General features: G+C 35.2%; 1 protein-coding gene across 1 annotated transcript; it reads right to left on the bottom strand.

Moving 5' to 3' along the window:
- Positions 1–550: 550 nt before the first annotated feature.
- LOC133330951 (dual specificity protein phosphatase 18-like) lies at positions 551–12,500 on the bottom strand. Its single transcript, XM_061539349.1, has 2 exons — positions 12,385–12,500; positions 551–1,139 (listed from the first exon to the last, which is right to left on the bottom strand). The coding sequence occupies exons 1-2, from the start codon at positions 12,498–12,500 to the stop codon at positions 551–553; spliced, it is 705 nt and encodes a 234-aa protein (XP_061395333.1).
- Positions 12,501–22,296: the final 9,796 nt, after the last annotated feature.

Raw genomic sequence — 22,296 nt, 5'->3', positions numbered from 1 at the left:
CTATAATTTTTGACAGAACCTCGTATATCAAAATAAATTATCGCACTTTACTTTTGTAAATATTAAACACACAGATTATTTTAGTTTAACTTTTATAAAATATTATTTATTATTTTTCTTTGTGTACATATTTTTATATTTTACATAAGAAAACACTTTGACGTGTATCGTTGATGAGTGTGTATGTAACATATACAAATGTGTAATTTAAGACTAAATGTAAATTCACAATTTAAACAATCATCTATACACATGCACATTACTAACGATTCACAAGACAAATGCTGTCCTCACAGGACCCAGATTTTGCTACCAAGCCCAAGCTTTAAGGTTCTTTGCTTTGAACAACTTTGGTACAGCCTGCTGCTCCTGTTTCAGGATTCTCATCACCAAACCTGCTAGACAATTTATGACAATTTAAAATGCTTTATTCCTCAGTATGGAGAGGACGAAAATTTGCTATTTCGAGTGCTACACGATGATATGTTGATGATGAAATGTATCCCCTTGTTTACTTCGAATTGCATCTGCATTTCGCCCGCTCACCCCTCTATGTGGTGGTCACTGACTGCTGACGGTTACGTTTATTTGCCAAACGTTGTCGCTGATAGAATTCCTCCATGGGACGAAATTCCGTTTCATAAACATCGGGAACTTCACGCTGTAAACATTCGAGAAATACCATTTTTACCGATTGCCGTCCATGGATTTGTTCGTCGTAACAACGCAGCTGTTCAAAAAATCCTGTATTCGGTCGTATTTGTGGCCGTACTACCTTAATGTGCATAAAGGCTTCACGTAGTGTCATTCGGCAATGTTTCATTAAATAGGCCAAACAAAGTGAAGCGGAACGACTGACACCGGCAACACAGTGCACCAAAGTTTTGCCACCATTTTGTCGTACCTCTTCAATCATATCGGCAACCTCATCGAAATGTTTTGACAATTCAGCATTGGGACGATCTGAAATATCGATACGTAAATATAGAATGGGTAGGGTGCTGGGCAATGGGGTGTCGGGTAGTTCGGGAGCAACATTTATCACCAAATTTATGCCCAGCGTTGTTATGACAGTCGGCGAGAGGACACTGGCACCGCACAAATATAAATGCGGCAGTAGTTGAGAAACTCCGGGGAAGCTGCAACGGGAGAAAGAAAAAACATTTGTTAGATTTATTTATAAATAAAAGAGAAATTGTTTAGTTGTATTAAATATTTATGTTAATAATTTTTCAATAGTTTGGGAAGTTTCGACACGTTCTTTAACCGAATCGGCTTTCAATTGATATTCTGAATTCTGATTGGTTGTCAAATTTGCGTTCCAAAAAATTGTCAATATCGGTCCATGTTAAGCATATTTCGAAGGTTTCATTCAAGTTAAAAAATGGCTGTAATATTATATTTTGGATTGAAATTGGATAGAAAATCTCCATACAAAAAATATAAATGTTGGCCCAAGCTTTGGCGTAACCTCCATATATCAGTACCTTCATTATTTATTATAAGAATTTGCATTTCTTACGAAAAATTATTAATATAGGCCTAGCCCCCATAGCAACGGAATTCCTAATTTTCAGTATTTCAGACACGATCTTAAACCGAATTAGCTCTAATTATACCCGCGAAATATGGGTCCTATAGCCACCTTTAATACCGATCGCCATATATCGACTAGCTGAGTCGATCTAGACATGTGTTTCCGTCCGTCTGTCCATTATAATTTGTAAACATGATACAGGCCACAGTTATGGACCAATCTTCACATGCATGTGATGGGTTCTGGCCAATGAAGACCCCTATTGTTTTTTTTTTTTTTTGGTAAAGATCGGTTAATATTTAAGGGATGAAATGGACCAAATACTTAATTTTTGCCGTTTTTATCTTTGGTTGCTCCAGAGACCTTAATAATGACCCAAACATGGCGAAATTTTACAAGGAGAAGGGGATCGGGTCAAAGAATCAGAATGCCATTATTTAGCGGGTCAAATGGACCCTGACTTTTCAGAAATATATCAATGATCGCTTTAAAATTCTCTAAGAGGTTCCAGTTATGGTCAAGGGAAGCCTATAAGTTTCGGTGATGATCATATACAAATTTGGGATGAAGTGGACTTAATTATTTTGTGTGTTTTTCGAGTCGATCTATAGGCCACAAGCCGAACATCACAACAAAACCCACGGCGAAGAGAATCTGGACAAGTAATTAGAAGGGCTGTACTGAAGAGATAATAAAGAGGTCCAGCCCCTTTGTTGGTACTCTGATGTTGACTATTTTTATACCCTTCACCACACTGTGGTACAGGGTATTATGTCTTTGTGCATATGTTTGTAACAGGCAAAAATAATCGAGATAGACCCATGGTTCCTTTTGTGTGAAAAACTTTCAAAATTTGTATTCTATCCGGCGTACATGTATTTACAAAGTACAGGTCGCATTTATGATCCGATTTGGATGAAATTTGGCACAGGTCACTTAATTGGACCAAGGACGAACCCTATTGAAATTGGAGAAAATCGGTCCACGTTTAGGCATAGCTCCCATATAAGGGTACCCCGAAATTTTCGGTATTTTGAGGTTCTTGAGCGCATTTTTTAACTGAATTCGCTGAAATTTGGTACTTTGAGTTCTTATTGGGTAGCAAATCTCTCTACCAAAAATTATAAATAAAGGTCCATTTTTTCGGATAGCCCCCATATAAGATTACCCCCAATTTTCGGTATTTTGGGGGTTTTGATCGCATTTTCCGACCGAATTCGCTGAAATTTGGTACTTTGTGTTCTTATTGGATAGTAAATCTCCCTACCAAAAATTATAAATAACGGTCCATTTTTTCGCATAGCCCCCATATAAGGGTACCCCCAAATTTTCGGTATTTTGAGGTTCTTGAGCGCGTTTTTTAACTGAATTCGCTGAAATTTTGTACATTGAGTTCTTATTGGGTAGCAAATCTCCCTACCAAAAATTATAAATAAAGGTCCATTTTTTCGGATAGCCCCCATATAAAATAACCTCCAATTTTCGGTATTTTGGGGGTTTTTTTATTTTAAATTCACTGAAATTTGGTACTTTGTGTTCTTATTGGGTAGCAAATCTCCCTACCAAACATTATAAATAAAGGTCCATTTTTTCGGAAAGCCCCCATATAAGGGCACCCCCAATTTTCGGTATTTTCGGGTTTTTGGGCTCGTTTTATAACTGAATTCGCTGAAATTTTGTACATTGGGTTCTTATTGGGTACCAAATTACTCCACTAAAAATTATAAATGTAGGTCCAGTTTTTCTGGTAGTACCCATATAACGGTACCCCGAAATTTTTGGTATTTTGGGGGTTCTGATCGGATTTTTCGACCAAATTGACTGTAATTTAGTACGTCGAGTTTTTATTAGGTAGCACATCTCTCCATATAAATTATAAATATTGGTCAATTTTTTCTGGTAGCCCCCAGGTTTTGAGGTTCTTGAACCAAATTCTTTTTTCTGGTACAGGGTATTATGTTTTTGTGCATATGTTTGTACCATGCAAAAATAATCGAGATAGACCCATGGCTCCTTTTGAGAATATGCATAGAATCACTTTTTGAGTCGATTTAAGCACAAATTTGGCACAGCGTAGCAAATTAGGTCTAGAATGATGTGTGTAAAGTTGCCTGAAATCGGTTCAGATTTAGATATAGCTTCTATATCTGACCATATGAACAATTTAGTATCGGTTGCAGAATGACGTGTTTATGGTTCCAATTTCATTTTACTGGTCCTTTAAAAATGCGACTTCTGTTAGGATTCATCTGTTGAATATACTCAAAGTGGTGAAGGGTATCATAAAGTCGGCCCCGTCCGACTTTACTACTTTCCTTACTGGTTTAATGATACGAAGTGGTTGATGAAAAAATTAAAATATCAAACGATCCTTGGATATATCCCTTTATATGTATTTTAGGCATATGTGACTATATTTTGGCATCACGAAGTGGAAGTGGGCAAGATAAGTCCAGCCCCCATACAGAGGCCAAGAACCATTATCGCCATGAAATATCGAAATATATCGATCTTCCATGTTTTTACATAGCCCCATCAGGCGATGAAATATCGAAATATATCGATCTTCATATCTTGACTAACTGAATCGATCTAGCTTGGTGTGTCGGTCCATTATAATTTGCATGTAGGTCCGTATCTGGTCAAATGCAAACTTGTAAGTTCAATGGATCTTTGGTTATATCCCAAAAATTCAGCTCCAACTATATGGTCAAGATAAATCCAGAGGCCAAGAGCCATATCGAAATTCCATTCTTTAACATAGCCCTTATCAGAGGACGAAGTGTAGAAATATTGATCTTCATATCTGTAGGGTCTGACATGGTCGGCTTCGTTCTACTATATTGCTCCGCTCAGTGGTTGTATATATTTATTTATTTGATTTTTTTTTTTGTTTGTTAATGACTCATCCCTCAACCTGTCAAAATTATTTGCTATCTATTAATCCTTTAGTTTATTGAATGGATCATTCAACAAAAGATTTATTTAATTGAAATATTTGCAAAAAAATGAAACAAATTAGGTCATCAAGAAATAATATAATGTATTCAATAGTCTCATGTATATAATGTCAAGAACACTATAATATATTATGGCAATTTTCATAAATAAAAAAAAAAATCGCATACCACACGAATTTTTATTGTACGACATAGAGACAGAAAAAACACTTTAAATTTTTCTATGCCAACAACAAAAAAACATCGGACCTTGAAAATAATGTTTTTCTATGTTATCATTTGCAAAAAAAAAAAATTCTTAAATTGAAAATAAAAATTAATTCAATTAATTCGGGGTCAAATATAACAAAAAAAAATCTTTTTTTTTTTAATTTCCCCATAAAAAAACAAAGACAAAATTTATACAATTTGTTAATCAAAATCCAGGGTCACGGGAAATTTATTTCCTCTGTTCAAGAAAAATTCAATACCAAACAAAATATAACATTCGAAACAAATTAAATGCTTGTTATTGAAAAATATAGCTGCACAACAAACACACAAATGATGTACAATTATAGATAAAACATGTGAGCGGAGCAGTCGGATGGGCCGACCATATGATACCCTACACAACTGCCACGGAACTCAAACTTTCTGCAGATCTATATTCCAAGAATGGGCAATATTTGCACCCTTTTAACCGATTAGAGGTCAATATCTTCTATTTCTTGCCATGACATCTATTTCGAATTATGTTTTATATCATAATATCCAATTTTTTCATTTTACACCGAAAGGTCTTGGATGACTTGACCCGCTGAATAGTGACAGATCATTACAAAAGCATATCAAATTATTTGGCCAGATTAATTTTCCAGTGTAATATTCGGCTTAAAATTGTGGCATATAGATCGACTTGAAAAAAAAACACACAATAAAAATAAGTTTCGGTCCACTTCAACCCAAAATTATTATCTGATCATCACCGCAAATTATAGGCGTTGTCCTTGACCATAAACGGAACCGTTTAAAAACGATCAGCGCTATATTTCTGCCCAACAGTGTGGTAATGGGTTACTAAATAATATCTGACTACGTAAGCACCTGTAAATATTTAAGTGTAACTCTCATATCCGAGCACATACGACAATATAGTTGGTATCAATTTAAAGGCCAACAACTCCTCTTGGATATACTATCGGGTCTATGTCCTTCAGGAGTAAATATATATGCCATAGAATGCAAATTTTGTTCTTTTTCACACAAAAATTTGGGTCCATTTGACCCGCTAAATATTGACCGATCATTATCAAAACAGGCATGCTTATTCTTTGGCCCGATCTCCAATGTTTGGACCGATTCGCGATGTTTGGACCCTAATTGCGGCCTCTGGAGCGACCAGAAAATCAGACAAAAATAAAGTTGTTGGTCCATTTCCTCACTTAAATATTAACTGATCTCTACCAAAAAGAATAGGGGTCTTCATTGGCCAGAACCCATCCTACATGCAAAATTTCGTGAAGATTGGTCCATAACTGTGGCCTGTATCGTGTTTACAAATTATAATGGACAGAGGGACGGACGGACGGACACACATATCTAGATCGGGTCTAGGACCAATATTTCGCGGCGTTACAAACTTTTGGGGCTGTAAAAAGCTATAATACCCTGACAACATAGTTGCGTAGGGTATAAAAAATCACATATGTATGCATATGTATATATTTGGCCAAATTAAATCATTCATCTGCCCACATTAAATTGAAAATGAAATAATTTACTATGGTGCCTCTCTTTTTGAATATTTTAATTATATACAAATTTAGATTTTCCATTGTTCATTGACTTTTGTTCGAAATTGGTTTGGAATTTATCATCACTCAGCCCGCACAATTCGTCATTGGTAGTTTATCCAAAACAATTTGTGGTTCACACAAACATACACACATACACATGAACAGGCGGCAGACTGGACAATTTCCCATTCACAATTTTCCAACCATAAAACGCTCTTTTTTATTTAATATATTTTTCTTATGTTTTTCCAATCTGACATTTTGTTTACCTCTTGTTTTTTCACAAATAATTGCGTATTGTCGAATTATTATTTGTGGTTGGGGAAAACAAAAACAAACAAATAAAATAAAAATGGCAAAACAAAAACAAGACATGACCTAACAACACAACATCGTCAACTGACGTCAAAACGCCCTCAAAATTGGCGACGTCAAATCAACGGTGAGATAATTATTATTATTATTTGACTTGTTCCATTCTATGTTTGTATGTCTATATTTTCCAATTTCAAAAATAGAATGGAATTTTTTTGTTTTTCAGTTTTTAGATAAAAATATAACTTTTTCTGTATCCGATCTCTTCCTTTCGTTCCCAGCCCTAAATATAGAATAACGTAAATATGGAACTCGCACACACACTGACATCCCCAACCATCATAAAATTCATTCAGGTTAAAGAATTCCCATTCGTTCGCGGTGAAACTCACGTACCCACACAGAGTTTTGAGAACTTTTGTTGTTGTTGCTGTTTTCCTGTTTTTCTGGGGAAAGCGGGAAAATTTCTTGAATTTTTTCCCCCCAATTCTAGTGATCCGTTTTCCAATTTCATTGTTGTTGTTTTTTGTGTTTGTTCAGCAGGCCAAACGATCATGGACGTCATAGATTACTTTGAGTTTTCACTTTTCTTTTCAATTGGAAAATGTGTAGATGTTCGAGTGTGTGTGTGTGTGTGCGTATGTGTGCCTGTCTCAACAACTAACAACAAATAAAATTTATGTTTTCATTTTTCATTGTGGAATTTGTACAGTGGATGCTACAGTTTTTGTAGAGGTATATTCACATTGTTAGAAATTTAAAAAAAAAAAAAAATTATAAAAAATAAGAAATAAAAATTATTTATAAATGCGCCAACGAGGTCGATTAAATCCAGCCCTAGGATGATTCTATGGACAATTCTAAGAAACTTTGGTGATGGAACCATAGGTCTAACACGATTTTCGAGTCTCCCACTTTTCAAAAAATAATTTTTTCATTATAACACGATTTTGATAGTCGTAAAGTCGATCAGGACCGATTATATGATGCCCTACACAACTACCATTCAACTCTATCTTTCTGGCATATTTTCCGAAAACCGTTTTGCAGGAAGGTGAGGGTTCGTTTTTTTATTTTACACACAAAAACTTGGCTAATATCACCAGCTAAAAATTGACCGCCTGTTTTGATAATCAGTCATTAATTAGTTGGTCAGATTTCTTTCCCCGTGACCTATAATGCGATTAGAAAACCATACAAAAATTAACTATCGCCGGAAGTTATAGGCGCCATCCTTGATCGTAACCCGAACATCCTGTAAAATGTTAAAGCGATCAGTGCGATATTGCCGCCCTCTTATGTGGTAATAGAAATACTAAGCAATATCACAATATGTAGACTCCTGAAAATATTTGGATGGCAGGAACATTACATGGGTACAATATCCATACATATTTATAATTTTTGGCAAGAAAATTTGCTATCCAAAGAAAACCGAAAATATCAAATTAAAGCCAATTAATTAAAAAAAAAATATCCAATTGGGGCTATCACAAAAAGTTGGGCCAATATTGACACTTTTTGATAGGTATATTTTCTAATCAATGAGATTCCAAAACTTGCCAAATGTCGGCAAAATATCGAAATTTAGAAGGTACCGCTATATGGAGGATACCCTAAATATGGACCAATATTATTAAAATTTGGTAGAAATATTTTACACGGAATGAGAATAACGTCCCAAAATGTTGGTGGGTAAAAACGAAGACCAATATATCCCATTTTCTATATTAAACATTCTAGGAGTGGTAGCAGTTTCTTGTTCCAATTCCAGGTTAAAAATAGATTTTGGGTCATATAGAGATATACAAATATATTGTGACTAAATACATATTTTTTTTTTTTTTTTGAAGAGATAATGATGATCAATTTTGTCGGTGACAAATTTGATAAATAAAAAAACATTTTCACCTATGTTTTCTATGATATCTCTATGTCTAGAAACCACTAGAATTGTTGCTAAGTTGTCGACCTGTATAATTTCCTTATAATAGAAGAAGGAACAATCGTGTTTTTCTTCTAATTATAACGTGTTGCACCCGTGTTTAATCTGGCAAAAACCCTATTTCGAAAAATAGAATTTGAATTTATGCCAAAATGAAATAAATGCATGTAAATATTTCTAGAAAGTTCATCGAAGTCACATTCGGAATTCATGATAGCAAATTTGTCATTATTTGTCTAAAGTGTCAGACAATTGAAAAATAATTATATACATATGTTTGGCAAACCTATTCGTAACAATTTGTTGATATCAGAGACATAGTCGACGAAAATGTTAAAGAGAGAGTTTAGGGGTCCACATTTTTATACCCTACACACCTATGTTATTAGGATATTATAGCTTTGTGCAGCCCCAAGTGTTTGTAATGACGCGAAATATTGGTCCTAGACCCACCCACTAGCTGAGTCGAACTAGACATGTATGTCCGTCCGTCTGTCCATTATAATTTGTAAACACGATAGAGGCCACAGTTATAGACCAATCTTCACGAAATTTTGAAGGATGGGTTCTGGCCAATGAAGACCCCTATTGCTTTTGGTAAAGATCGATTATTATTTAGGGGATGAAATGGACCAAAAACTTTATTTTTGTCTGATTTTCTGGTCGCTTAGAGGCCGCAAACCGAAAATGTATTGTACCCTTCACCACACTGTGCAACAGGGTATTATGTCTTTGTGGATATGTTTGTAACAGGCAAAAAGAAACGAGATAGACACATGGTTCCTTTTGAGAATATGCATAGATTCACTTTCTATGTCGATTTATGCATATCCGACCGTCCGTCTGTTGGTGTAAAATTGTAAACAAAGTACAGGTCGTATTTATAATCCGAATTGAATGAAATTTGGCACAGCTCATTTATTTGGCCCAAGGACGAACCCTATTGAAATTGGTAAAAATCGGTTCAGATTTAGATAAAGCTACCATATATATTTTTGTCTGAATGGTGCACCAAAGTCCCTATATATCTTTCGATTTCCACGAAATTTAGAATGACGTACTGAATTGAGCCTAGAGTGATGTCTGGCAAGTTTCGTGAAAATCGGTCCAGATTTTGGTATAGCTCCCATATATAGTTTCGTCCGATTTAATGTAAATGGTGCATCAAAGTCCATATATATCTTTCGATTTGCACGAAACATGGCATAAGGTGCTGAATTAAGCCTAGAATGATGTCTGCCAAGTTTCGTGAAAATCGGTCCAGATTTAGATATAGCTCCCATATATATATATACGTCCGATTTAATGTAAATGGTGCACCAAAGTCCCTATATATCTTTCGATTTGCACGAAACTTGGCATAACGTACTGAATTAAGCCTAGAATGATGTCTGCCATGTTTCGTGAAAATCGGTCCAGATTTAGATATAACTCCCATATACAGCTTCGTCCGATTTTATGTAAATGGTGCACGAAAGTCCCTATATATCTTTCGATTTCTACGAAATTTCGCATAACGTACTGAATTGAGCCTTGAATGATGTCTGCCAAGTTTCGTGAAAATCGGTCCAGATTTAGATATAGCTCCCATATATATATATATATATATATATATATAAATATATATTCGTCCGATTTTATGTAAATGGTGCACCAAAGTCTCTATATATTTTTCGGTTTGCACAAAATTTGGCATAACGTGCTGAATTAAGCCTAGAATGATGTCTGCTAAGTTTCGTGAAAATCGGTCCAGATTTAGATATAGCTCCCATATATATATATATATTTTCGTCCGATTTTATGTAAATGGTGCACGAAAGTTCTTTCGACTTCTACGAAATTTCGCATAACGTACTGAATTGAGCCTTGAATGATGTCTGCCAAGTTTCGTGAAAATCGATCCAGATTTAGATATAACTCCCATATATAGTTTCGTCCGATTTTATGTTAATGGTGCACCAAAGTCTCTATATATTTTTCGGTTTGCACAAAATTTGGCATAACGTGCTGAATTAAGCCTAGAATGATGTCTGCTAAGTTTCGTGAAAATCGGTTCAGATTCAGATATAGCTCCCATATATATATTCGTCCGATTTTATGTAAATGGTGCACGAAAGTTCTTTCGACTTCTACGAAATTTCGCATAACGTACTGAATTGAGCCTAGAATGATGTCTGCCAAGTTTCGTGAAAATCGTTCCAGGTTTAGTTATAGTCCCTATATATCTTTCAATTTGGACGAAATTTGCCGAAGCGTACTGAATTGAGTCTGGAACGATGTGTGCTATGTTTCGTAATTTAACGGGCATGTTCTGGCATTCACTTCAACGGCAGAAGTGTATCGAACACACGCCGAGGTGTTCTGTAACACACTTTACACCCATTTGAGGTGTATTCTTTACACTTACATTTCCATAGTGAGAGTCGGGTGTATTCCTGTTTTTTCATATAAAAGAAAATCTTTTTTGAAATAAAAAACGCACATTATGATAGATTGATTTGTTATTATTGCGTATAATTTGTTTAAAATCACAAAATGAACATGAAACACCATTAACAACAAATTTTAAATAGATACTAAGGTTTGTCTTAAATTTTCTTCAATTGAATTTCTTGCTTGACACAAACAACTGATTGAAGTAAGGCCGAAAAAGATAGGGTTACCAAATGTTCCGTTAAATCAATCAAGAAATTAATGTTATTACAGAGGTTTCATACATATATTTTATGTTGCGAATAAAAAAATATTAAAAAATAATAATAAAATTGTCGTTAAAATTAACGAAATTACTAAAAAATTACAGAAACAATGTTAAAAACAAATACAGTTTATATTGAATGGCAACACTATTTCTGCAAAGTACCATGTCGACGTTTATTTTTGTCGCAGTTCAAAATTTCAATTCACGTGAGAAGCAGAACAGGAGGTAGCTTCTGAGGTGAAGTGTATGTGTAAAGTGAAAAGAACACGCCGTGAGTTCCAGAACATACCCGTAAAATTTATTTTTTTCCTCCAAATATTAATTTCCCATCTCTGCTCCCATCAGAGACATTGTAGCGTATATCTGGCAATCCGTATTGACCGGCAAATAATTATTTTTGTATTCCGTTTCTAAAATAAACAGTTTCGAATGTTGGCGTACAAAATATGTGACTATTTTTAGTAAGTCAGGTGGATGGTTTGTTGATGTTTATTTGGTCGCCAGAATGAGCAATAAAATCAACGACATCATCATAACCACCACCCACCACCTCCACCAATTCCTAATCTGCTGACTGTAAACATTAATTCCTAGCGACTAAGTGAATATTAGACGCCAAACATTTTCACTGCTTATGACCATCAAATTGCCAAAAAGGTGGAATGTGGGCAGAAGGGCCAGCCAAGCGGGGACACTTATTTTATATGACTTTTTTTACAGCTTATGAATTCGCACATTCGCAACAGAATGACAAACATTTGCTGCTGCTGCTGACTAACAAACAAAAAGCATATTTTCTTCTTGTTCCGTTGAATGGCCATTCGATTTGTTGTGCGATTTTTTGGGCATTTTTTCGATTTTTGTTTTTGGTCAATTGCCAAAAGAAAATTATTGTTGTTGTCATTAAGGGGTAACGACGCATACACTCGTTGGTAGGGGGAAACGGCAGAAAATTCTTGTCAATAACAACATTGTTGTTGATATTTGTCAAAAGTAGCAACAACAACACCAAGAAAAAACCACTTTCACTGTTAATTGAAGAATGTGGCGGCCTGACGCATACTAATCGCGGATAAGAACTGGGGTGGGGGTGGTGTTATGGACCACACCATTACACATGTTTGTAATACAATGAACTGCCAACTTACCTTGGTGGAATTTCTTCGGTTTTGTTGTTATTGCACGCCGAGGTGTTTTCATATTGCTGGAAATTTTCAGGGCCTGCCGATGCCAAAACGGGGTCCCTTTGTTCCAGAATTTGCATGTTTTGTTGCGGTTGTTATATATTTTTTGACGATTTTTTTTTTTAATTTTTTTTCAGGTGTTTGGTAATTTTGTTTTATTTTTTTCTCTGTTTTTTTTTTTTTGCGAAAATTCACGATTATTCTTTTGTTGTTTTCAAATTTTTATTTCGTTTTGCTTTTGGCTTCTTTTCAATTTAGCACGTCTTTACGGCTCTACGTTTAAAAGTGAACTGGTCTGGTTGGCTGGCCATCATCATCATTCATACATCTATTCACTTGGGTATGCGGAGAGCACAAAAAATTCGAAACAAGAACAACAACAAAACGTAAATGTTTCAAACAAAACATTGCTGACGTTCTGTTGCTGTTGTTTTTGTTGCTCACGGTTACAATTTTTACTACCAACCAAAAAAAAACGAAAAACAACAAAGAACTTTGAGAGTCATGAACCGAAATTCATGTTAAGGGGGTGGTTTCGATGGCTAGATTGTTTCGTGGCATAAACAAGCACAGTGTTCTGAAATTGGACTTTTCAAAGCTCTTTGATAAAATTTGAAAAAATATGTTTAAAAAAACCTTAACCGGATGGGGCCGACTATATGATACCCTTCACCACTATGGGTACCAATCTGAAATTTATTAAAAATTGAATGTCAATCATCGAGCAAAATATGTAAAAGATCTATATATAAATGGACACAGTGCGCTATCCAAAATTTATCTCGATACAAAATCCAATGCATGCATCAATCTAGACCTAATTCAGAACTCTGTGTAAAATTTTGTCTCAATCGGACAAACATCTATAGTATGGTAAATCGGCCTAAATTTGACACTTTGGTGCACTATTTACCTAAAATCGGATGAAACTATATATGGAAGCTATATCTAAATCTGAACCGATTTCAACAAAACTTGGCATGTATCAATCTAAACCTAATTCAGCACTGTGTGCACAATTTTGTCTCAATCGGACAAATATTGTGGGTTTGGTGCACCATTTACCTAAAATCGGACGAAACTATATATTGGATCTATATCTAAATCGGAACCGATTCCAAAAAAACTTCGCATACATCAATCTGGGCCTAATTCAATAGTCTGTGCAAAATTTTGTCTAAATCGGAAAAAATATTGGGAGTTTGGTGCACAACTTACCTAAAATCGTACGAAACTATATATGGGAGCTATATCTAAATTTGAACCGATTTCAATAAAACTTGGAATGTATCAATCTAGACCTAATTCAGTGCTGTGTGCAAAATTGTGTTACAATCGAACAAAAATTGGGAGTTTGTGTTCCATTTATATAAAATCGGACGAAACTATACATGGGAGCTATATCTAAATCTGAACCGATTTCAACAAAACTTGGCATGTATCAATCTAAACCTAATTCAGCACTGTGTGCAAAATTTTGTCTCAATCGGACAAATATTGGGGGTTTGGTGCACCATTTACCTAAAATCGGACGAAACTATATATTGGAGCTATATCTAAATCGGAACCGATTTCAAAAAAACTTCGCATACATCAATCTGGGCCTAATTCAATAGTCTGTGCAAAATTTTGTCTAAATCGGAAAAAATATTGGGAGTTTGGTGCACCACTTACCTAAAATCGTACGAAACTATATATGGGAGCTATATCTAAATCTGAACCGATTTCAATAAAATTTGACATGCATCAATCTAGACCTAATTCAATACTCTGTGCAAAATTTTGTCTCACTCGGACAAATATTGGGAGTTTGGTGCACCATTTACCTACAATCGGACGAAACTATATATCCAAGCTATATCCAAATCTGAACCGATTTCAAAAAAATACTTTGCACACATCAATCTGGGCCTAATTCAATACTCTGTGCAAAATTTTGTCTCAATCGGACAAATATTGGGAGTTTGGTGCACTATTTACCTAAAATCGGACGAAACTATATAGGGGAGCTTTATCTATATTTAAACCGATTTTCTCCATTTTCAATAGGGTTTGTCCTTGGGCCAAATAAGTGACCTGTACTTTGTTCACAAAAATACATGGACGGATAGACGGACGTACATAAATCGACTCAGAAAGTGATTCTATGTATATTCCAAAAGGAACCATGGGTCTATCTCGATTATTTTTGCCTGTACTACAGTGTGGTGAAGGGTATAAAAAATAAGTTTTCGGTCCACTTCATCCCAAAATTTCATCTTCCAATATTAATGGGTTACTAAATAATATATGAATACGTAAACACCTGTAAATATTTAAGTGTAACTCCCACATCGGAGGACATACGACCATATAATTTGTAAGCACTTAAAGGTCAACCTCTTGAACATGCTATCAACTTCTCGGGTCTAGGTCCTTCAACGGCAAATATATACGCCATAGAATAAAAATTTTGCCATTTTTCACACAAAAGTCAGGGTCCATTTGACCCGCTAAATATTAACCGATCTTTATGAAAACAGGCATGCTTTTTCTCTGAACCGGTCCCCTTCTGCATGTAAAATTTCACTATGTTCGGGCAATAATTGTGGCCTATGGAGTGACCAGAAAATCCGACAAAAATTTAGTATACAGGGTGGGATGAAAAAACTGCAACCAACTTTAGACTGCTGTCATTTCTAAGCCATTCGTCCGAAAGCTGTTAACATTTTTCCAGTGACAGCTCATTATATTGTTAACAAGCGTACAAAAGCATTTTGGTAAGAATTTTTCAGAAAAAAGTTATTTGTGTTGGAACAGGAAGAAAATAGACTGAAAAAAGCTAAAGAGCATGGCCGAAAGTGGTGAACTGCCGAATTTGGTTTTCTTCGATGAGAAACCTTTCGTTGTCCAGCAGTTTGTAAACAAAGAAACTGATCGTGTTTACTTGCCGAAGAGGTCAACTGAAAATGTGAACCATCGGTTGGCCACCAAAACTCAAGCGCCGGCCATGGTGGTGGTGTGGGCCGCCATAACAGCCGATGGTAGTTCTTCGCTCGTATTAATCGAATATCATCAGAATAAATGCTGAATATTATCGCAAAATATTCTGGAGGGTGTATTAAAGCCTTGGGCATGCAAACATTTTGGCCGCAGACCTTGGACATTTCAGCAGGCCCATCCCGAGTGCGATGGTGGACGCGCCACCCAAAAATGTTTACAAAATGAGGTTCCTCTCTTCATTTCCATGGTCACCAACATCTCCTGATATCAATCCGTTGGACTAATGTGTCTGGAGTATTTTGGAAAGCAAAGTTGGCACAAATACCAAAGTGTCGATCACCTCAAGCAAGCGCTTCGCTGGGAATGCACCAAAATACCGCAGAGCAACAATCGAGCAGCGTGTGATGGTTTCATTGGCCGTTTGAAGGCCACAATTCGCGCCAAAGGTGACCAATTCAAACAAATGTAAACTTATTCTAAAATTTGACGTCATTTCCGACATTTTAGCTTACATTCAATAAAGTAAAAAAAGCGTAAAAATTATGGCGCTTGACTTTGTTGCAGTTTTTTTTATCTCACCCTGTATGGTCCAACACAACATAGGGGTCTTCATTGGCCATAAGCCATCCTAGGGTCTATAACTGTGGCATGTATCGTCTTTACAAATTATAATGGACAGACGGACGGACATACATGTTTAGATCGAATCAGCTAGTCGAGATATGATGATCGGTATACATAAAGGTGAGTCTACGACCAATATTTCGTGGTTTTACAAACCCTGGGGCTGCACAAAGCTATAATTCCCTGGCAACATTGTTGTGTAGGGTATAAAAAGTTAAAAAATTCCACATTTTTGCTGATCTCTAAACACTGTGGCCTGTATCGTGTTTACAAATTATAATGGACAGACGGACACACATGACTAAATCGATATATGATGATCGGTATACTTAAAGATGGGTCTGGGACCAATATTTCGCGGCGTTACAAACTCTTGGGGCTGCACAAAGCTATAATACCCTGACAACATAGTTGTGTAGGGTATAAAAAGCTAAAAAATTTCACATGTTTGCTGATTTCTAAACACTGTGCACATAATGCAACGGCGCTTAGTCAGCCAAAGTAAACTCAGACATTGAGTTCCGTGAGAGGGGCGACATTTTTTGGGTTGAGGGTTCGAAATTGTGGGAGGCAAAATAATGTCGGTGGCATGTCAACAGCGTATGTCGCTCGTTTGTCGTTTATCGTTTTGCATGCAAGCGTATCGATTTTAGCCAGGTATTCAACGACAACGAAAGAAACAAAACAAAAATTGGTTTTTATTGTTGTTGTTGTTTGTTCAAACACCTTTTGAACGGGTATGGGTGCAACACATTCGCATGTTAGCTGAATGATGTAATGTGCATATAAAAATCTCAAAATTTGTATTGCAAATTTAGAACGATATCGAATTTCGTTTTCATTTAGAATAAATAAAAAGTAAATTACTTTATGTAAGTATTTGCACACACAAACACATACATACGTAACACCTCTCATCACTTCCAACTCTAATGAACTGATTCAAGGCCAAATGCCAACATATCTGGCGAACAGCAGGAGCAAATTTAAATGTCTGTCTAGATATTTATATAAATACATTTACGAAAAATATATATTAAGTGTAAATATGTGTTTTTTTTTTGCACATTCCTGCCAGCAAGCAAATTAAGCCGTTTGCCAATATTTCTCATTTTGTGTTATTTTGAAACACATCTCAACGTCTGACACATTTACCTTTTGAATACGCTCGTCATAATATGTTTTCACAGATTTGTTTTTCTTTCTAAATGAAATTCTTTGTTTTGTCTACATCTCAACTACATTCCATGCATATTTCAATTGTTATTCATAAAAATTTAATTATGTCTTTTTTCAAATAATAATAAAACACTGTGGGTCAAAAGTATGTGATCGGACCACAAAGCATTAAAAAAAAGTATATGCTTAAAATCCATGCCTATATAAGTGGCTTGAAAAAAATATTTTGGAAAAATCCAAGGCAATATTAGTGATTTGAAAAAATATTTTTAAAAAAATCTGAACCTACATTAAATATATTTTGATTGTGCCTGAATACTTTTGCATTGTAGTGTATTGAATCTTATTGTCTAATTAACTTTTTCTTTGACAGCAACACTACCCACACAATCATAATTATGTACATACACATAGTCAACCAAACAAACATCCCCATATATCTATAGCTAATTTTGCGCTTTTTTCGTAAAAGGAATGCTAATGAATTTTCCTTGGCTCATCCAACATTCAGATATACCGACCATGTAAATGTACACAAATTTTCGTATGGATCCAAAAAAACAGCAGCAACAACAACAATATATATATGATTTTTTTGGGGTACAATGTACTCACTCTCGTACACCTTAAGAATTTCAGGAATTTTGGCTATTAATTTCAATTAAATTTATCTTTGGCTATGGGCCAAATTAAAGAAAATTCCAATAATGTTTACAGCGTGAAGAAAATCTGTATCTGTGAACTGAGAACAGGGAGGGAGAGAGTGGGAGGTCTGAGAGCAACAGCACCAGTAGTGTCAGTTTGGATATGAAAAGATGTTATTAATTTTATGTGCAAGAGGAGAGTGTATGTGCCCGTGGGGTGGGTGGGTGACTGAAATTGGGTGAAATATAAAGTAATCAAGTCAATTCGTAACGTATCGAAAATTGCTTATGATGCTGAGGAATTTCTTTGATGTTATTTAAAAACAAAACATGGAGAATTGCATTCTGGTGTGTTCTTTGCAGAGTGTGCAAAGAGTTTTGAAAAAATATTTTTTTCAAGTCATGTTTTTCGATTTCTTACTAAAATTTTTTTCAGGCCGCAAATAAAGGTGTGGATTTTAAAAATGTTTAAATGATAAAAATGTTTAAAAATATTTTTCAAGACTCATTTATGGGCGTGGATTTTTATAGCCTTCACCGCACTGTAGTACATGGTATTATGTCTTTGTGCATCTGTTTGTAACAGGCAAAAGGAAACGAGATAGACACAGGGTTCCTTTTGAGAATAAGCATAGAATCACTTTCTAGGTCGATTTATGTCCGTTGTTCGTCTCTGTTGATGTTAAATTGTAAACAAAGTACAGGTCGCATTTATGATCCGATTTGGATGCAATTTGGCATAAGGACGTACCCTATTGAAATTGGAAAAAATCGTTTTAGATTTACTTAAGTCGGTTCAGCGTACTGAAGTCAGCCTAGACTGATGTGTGCAAAGTTTCGTAAAAATCGGTTCACATATATTTTTGTCCTAAATAAGGTAAATGGTGCATCAAAGTCCCTATAAATCTTCCGATTTGGACGAAATTTGGCACAGCGTACTGAATTAAGCCTAGAATGATGCTAAGTTTCGTGAAAATCGGTTCAGATTTAGATATAGCTCCCATATAAATTTGCGCCCGATTTAAGGTAAATGGTGCACCAAAGTCCCTATATATCTTTCGATTTGCACGATATTTGGCACAGCCTAATGAATTAAGAGTAGAATGATTTGTGTTAAGTTTCGTAAAAATCGGTTGAGATTTAGATATAGCTTCCATATATATTTTCGTCCAATTTAATGTAAATGGTGCACTAAAGTGCCTATATGCAATTTTTCAAAGATAAGAAATGACGTGTGGTATTTGGTCCACACATTTAATTTCGTCATTTCTTCAGGATATTGTACATATGAGCATCTCTTGTATTTACCCAAAGTGGTGAAGGTTATCATATAGTCGGCCCCGTCCGACTTTACTACTTTCCTTATTGGTTTTTAAATATTTTTCAAGGCTCATTTCGACGCCTCCGAACCATAGTATGCAAAGTCGACTTAGCATGTTTTAAAGTTCTTTACGTTTTTAGATACTACGGTCCTTAATTTAAATTCACTGAAATTTTTGTAATCATCGGCTAATCCAAACCAAAATTATAAGCAACCAGTAAGGAAAGTAGTAAAGTCGGACGGGGCCGACTATATGATACCCTTCACCACTTTGGATATATTCAACAGATGAATCCTGACAGACGTGGAAGGACCATTAACACGAAAATGGATCCATAAACACACATATATATATATATATATATATATGTGTGTGTGTGAACCGATTTTAATGATACTTGCCAGAGATTGACTTATATTAACTACAGTTCATTGTACAAAATAGCAAACTGGCAATCGGACAAACATTGGGTTTCCAATGCACAATTTATATAAAATCGGAAGAAAATATATATAGGAGCTATATCTAAATCTGAACCGATTTTCACGAAACTTAACACACATCATTCTAGAACTAATTCATTACGCTATGCCGAGCAAATCGAAATATATATATTGACTTTGTTGCACCATTTTCATTAAATCGGACGGAAACTTGACACACATCAAATATATATATGAGCTATATTTAAATTTTCATTAAATCGGACGAAAATATATATGGGAGCTATATTTAAATCTGGACCGATTTTCAGGAAACTTGACACACATCAGTATAGACCTAATTCAGTACCCTATGCCAAATTTCGTGCAAATCTAAAGGTATATAGGGACATTGGTACACCGTTTACATTAAATCGGAAGAAAATATATATGTGAGCTATATCTAAATCTGAACCAATTTTTACGAAACTTGGCACACATCCCTCTAGTCGTAATTCAGTACTCTGTGACAAATTTCGTGCAAATCGAAAGATATATAGGGACTTTGGTGTCCCATTTATCTTAAATCGGACGAAAATATATATGGGAGCTATATCTAAATCTGAACCGATTTTTCCCAAATTCAATAGGGTTCGTCCTTGGGCCAAATAAATGACCTATGCCAAATTTCATCCAATTCGGATCATAAATGCGACCTGTACTTTGTTTACAATTTAACATGGACAGACGGACATGTGTAAATCGACTCAGAAAGTGATTCTATGCATATTCTCAAAAGGGACCATGTGTCTATCTCGTTTATTTTGCCTGTTACAAACATATGCACAAAGGCATAATAACCTGTACCACAGTGTGGTGAAGGGTATAACAATGTACTTAGCATGACACGTACGATTAAAAAAACTTCCATACTTTGAAAGCTTCTACTGAAAAACTCACTTTTAAGACTTAGCATACTATGGTTCTGAGGCGTCGATTTATAGGCATGGATTTTAAAAATATGTTTTAATGCTCATTTATAGGCTTGGATTTTTATACCCTACAGAACTATGTTGTCAGGGTGTTATAACTTTGTGCAGCCCCATGAGTTTGTAACCCTGCGAAATATTAGTCCTAGACCCACCTTTAAGTATACCGATCGTCATATCTCGACTAGCTGAGTCGATCTAGATATATGTGTCCGACCGTCCCTCTGTCCATTATAATTTGTAAACACGATACAGGACCACAGTTATGGACCAATCTTCACGAAATTTTGCATGTATGATTAGTTCTGGCCAAAGAAGACCCCTATTGTTTTTGTTAATTTTTGTCGGTTTTTCTGGTCGCTTCAGGGGCCGAACTTGGGGAAATGTTACATGGAGAACGGGATCGGGCAGCATGACCGTTTTGATAAAGATCGCTCAATATTTGGTGGGTCAAATAGACCCTGACTTTTGTGTGAAAAATTACAAATTTTTATTCTCTGGTTGACCTTTAAATTTGACACAAATTATATGGTCGTATGTACTCAGATGTGGAGGTTACACTTAAATATTTACAGGTGCTTACGTACTGAGATATTATTTAGTAACCCATTACCCCACTAGAGGGCGGAAATATAGCGCTGATCGTTTTGAAATTTTTCATGATATTCCAGTTGTGATCAAGGACAACGCCTATAATTTTCGGCCATGATCAGATAATAATTTTGGGTTGAAGTGGATCGAAAACATAATTGTTTGTGTTTTTTTTTTCGAGTCGATCTATGGGTTACAAATAAAAGCCGAACATCAGAACACAACTCACGGTGAAGGTAATCTGGACAAGTAATAAGAAGGGCTGTACTGAATATTAGTAATATTCGGAATATATATCAGTGTAAGGTAATCGGGTAAGAGGGTGCAAATAATACGAAATATTGCCCGGGCTCGATATAAACATCAGCAGAAAGTTAGATCTCCGTGGTGGTTGTGTAGGGTATCGTATGGTCGGCCCCATCCGACTATACATCTCCGCTCACTGGTTTAAAAATATTTTTTCAAGGCTCATTTATAGGCATGGATTTTTTAAAAATATATATTTTTTCATGACTCATTTATAGACGTTATTTTTTTTAGTCCCTTATCCTTTTGAATTAAATATTTAATTGAATATTTTTTTATTTCGATTCGATTACTTAGCATCTCTAAGTGTTTATTATTGTTGTTGTTTATTTTTGTTTTGTTTTTATTTTGGTCCAACCAAAAAAATTGAGCAACACTTTCAACAGTGTATTGACCCAAAACACACAACTACATGTGTATGTGTCATAATAACAAACATTAAATTTGTACATACATAAATATTATTGGCAATACTGAAATGACCAACGGGGAATACATACATTCACGTACATATATATGAAATATAGTCATTGTACAAATATATATTTTTTTTCTGAAACGTTTCTATTTTCTTTCGTTTTTGCTTAAGGCACACGCATAAAAAATATGGGAATGTGATTAAATAAATATTTACAAAATAAAACAGCTCAAGCGAATAATAAAATAATTATAATAAAAAAATTAAAAATAATAATAACACTGCCCGGCCCATTAGCTTTCACAGCAGAATTCATGAGGAATGCGGGTGTGTGCTGTACATATCGAGACGTACAGATGTTGTTGCTATTGACGATTCGACTGGTGTTCATCATCATCT

The sequence above is a fragment of the Musca vetustissima genome, unplaced genomic scaffold (assembly GCF_032173495.1).
Source record: "Musca vetustissima isolate MV318-11 ecotype Yass unplaced genomic scaffold, APGP_CSIRO_Mvet_v1 utg22990, whole genome shotgun sequence".
NCBI classification, from domain to species: Eukaryota; Metazoa; Arthropoda; class Insecta; order Diptera; family Muscidae; genus Musca; species Musca vetustissima.
Note: the sequence above shows the minus strand (reverse complement) of the source record. Positions and strands in the feature narration are given on the sequence as shown.

Coding starts and splice junctions, on each gene's coding strand:
- LOC133330951 (XM_061539349.1), bottom strand. CDS start 12,500: ATGCAAATTCTGGAACAAAGGGACCCCGTTTTGGCATCGGCAGGCCCT. Junction 1,140..12,384: donor ACCGAAGAAATTCCACCAAG/GTAAGTTGGCAG, acceptor CTCCCGTTGCAG/CTTCCCCGGAGTTTCTCAAC.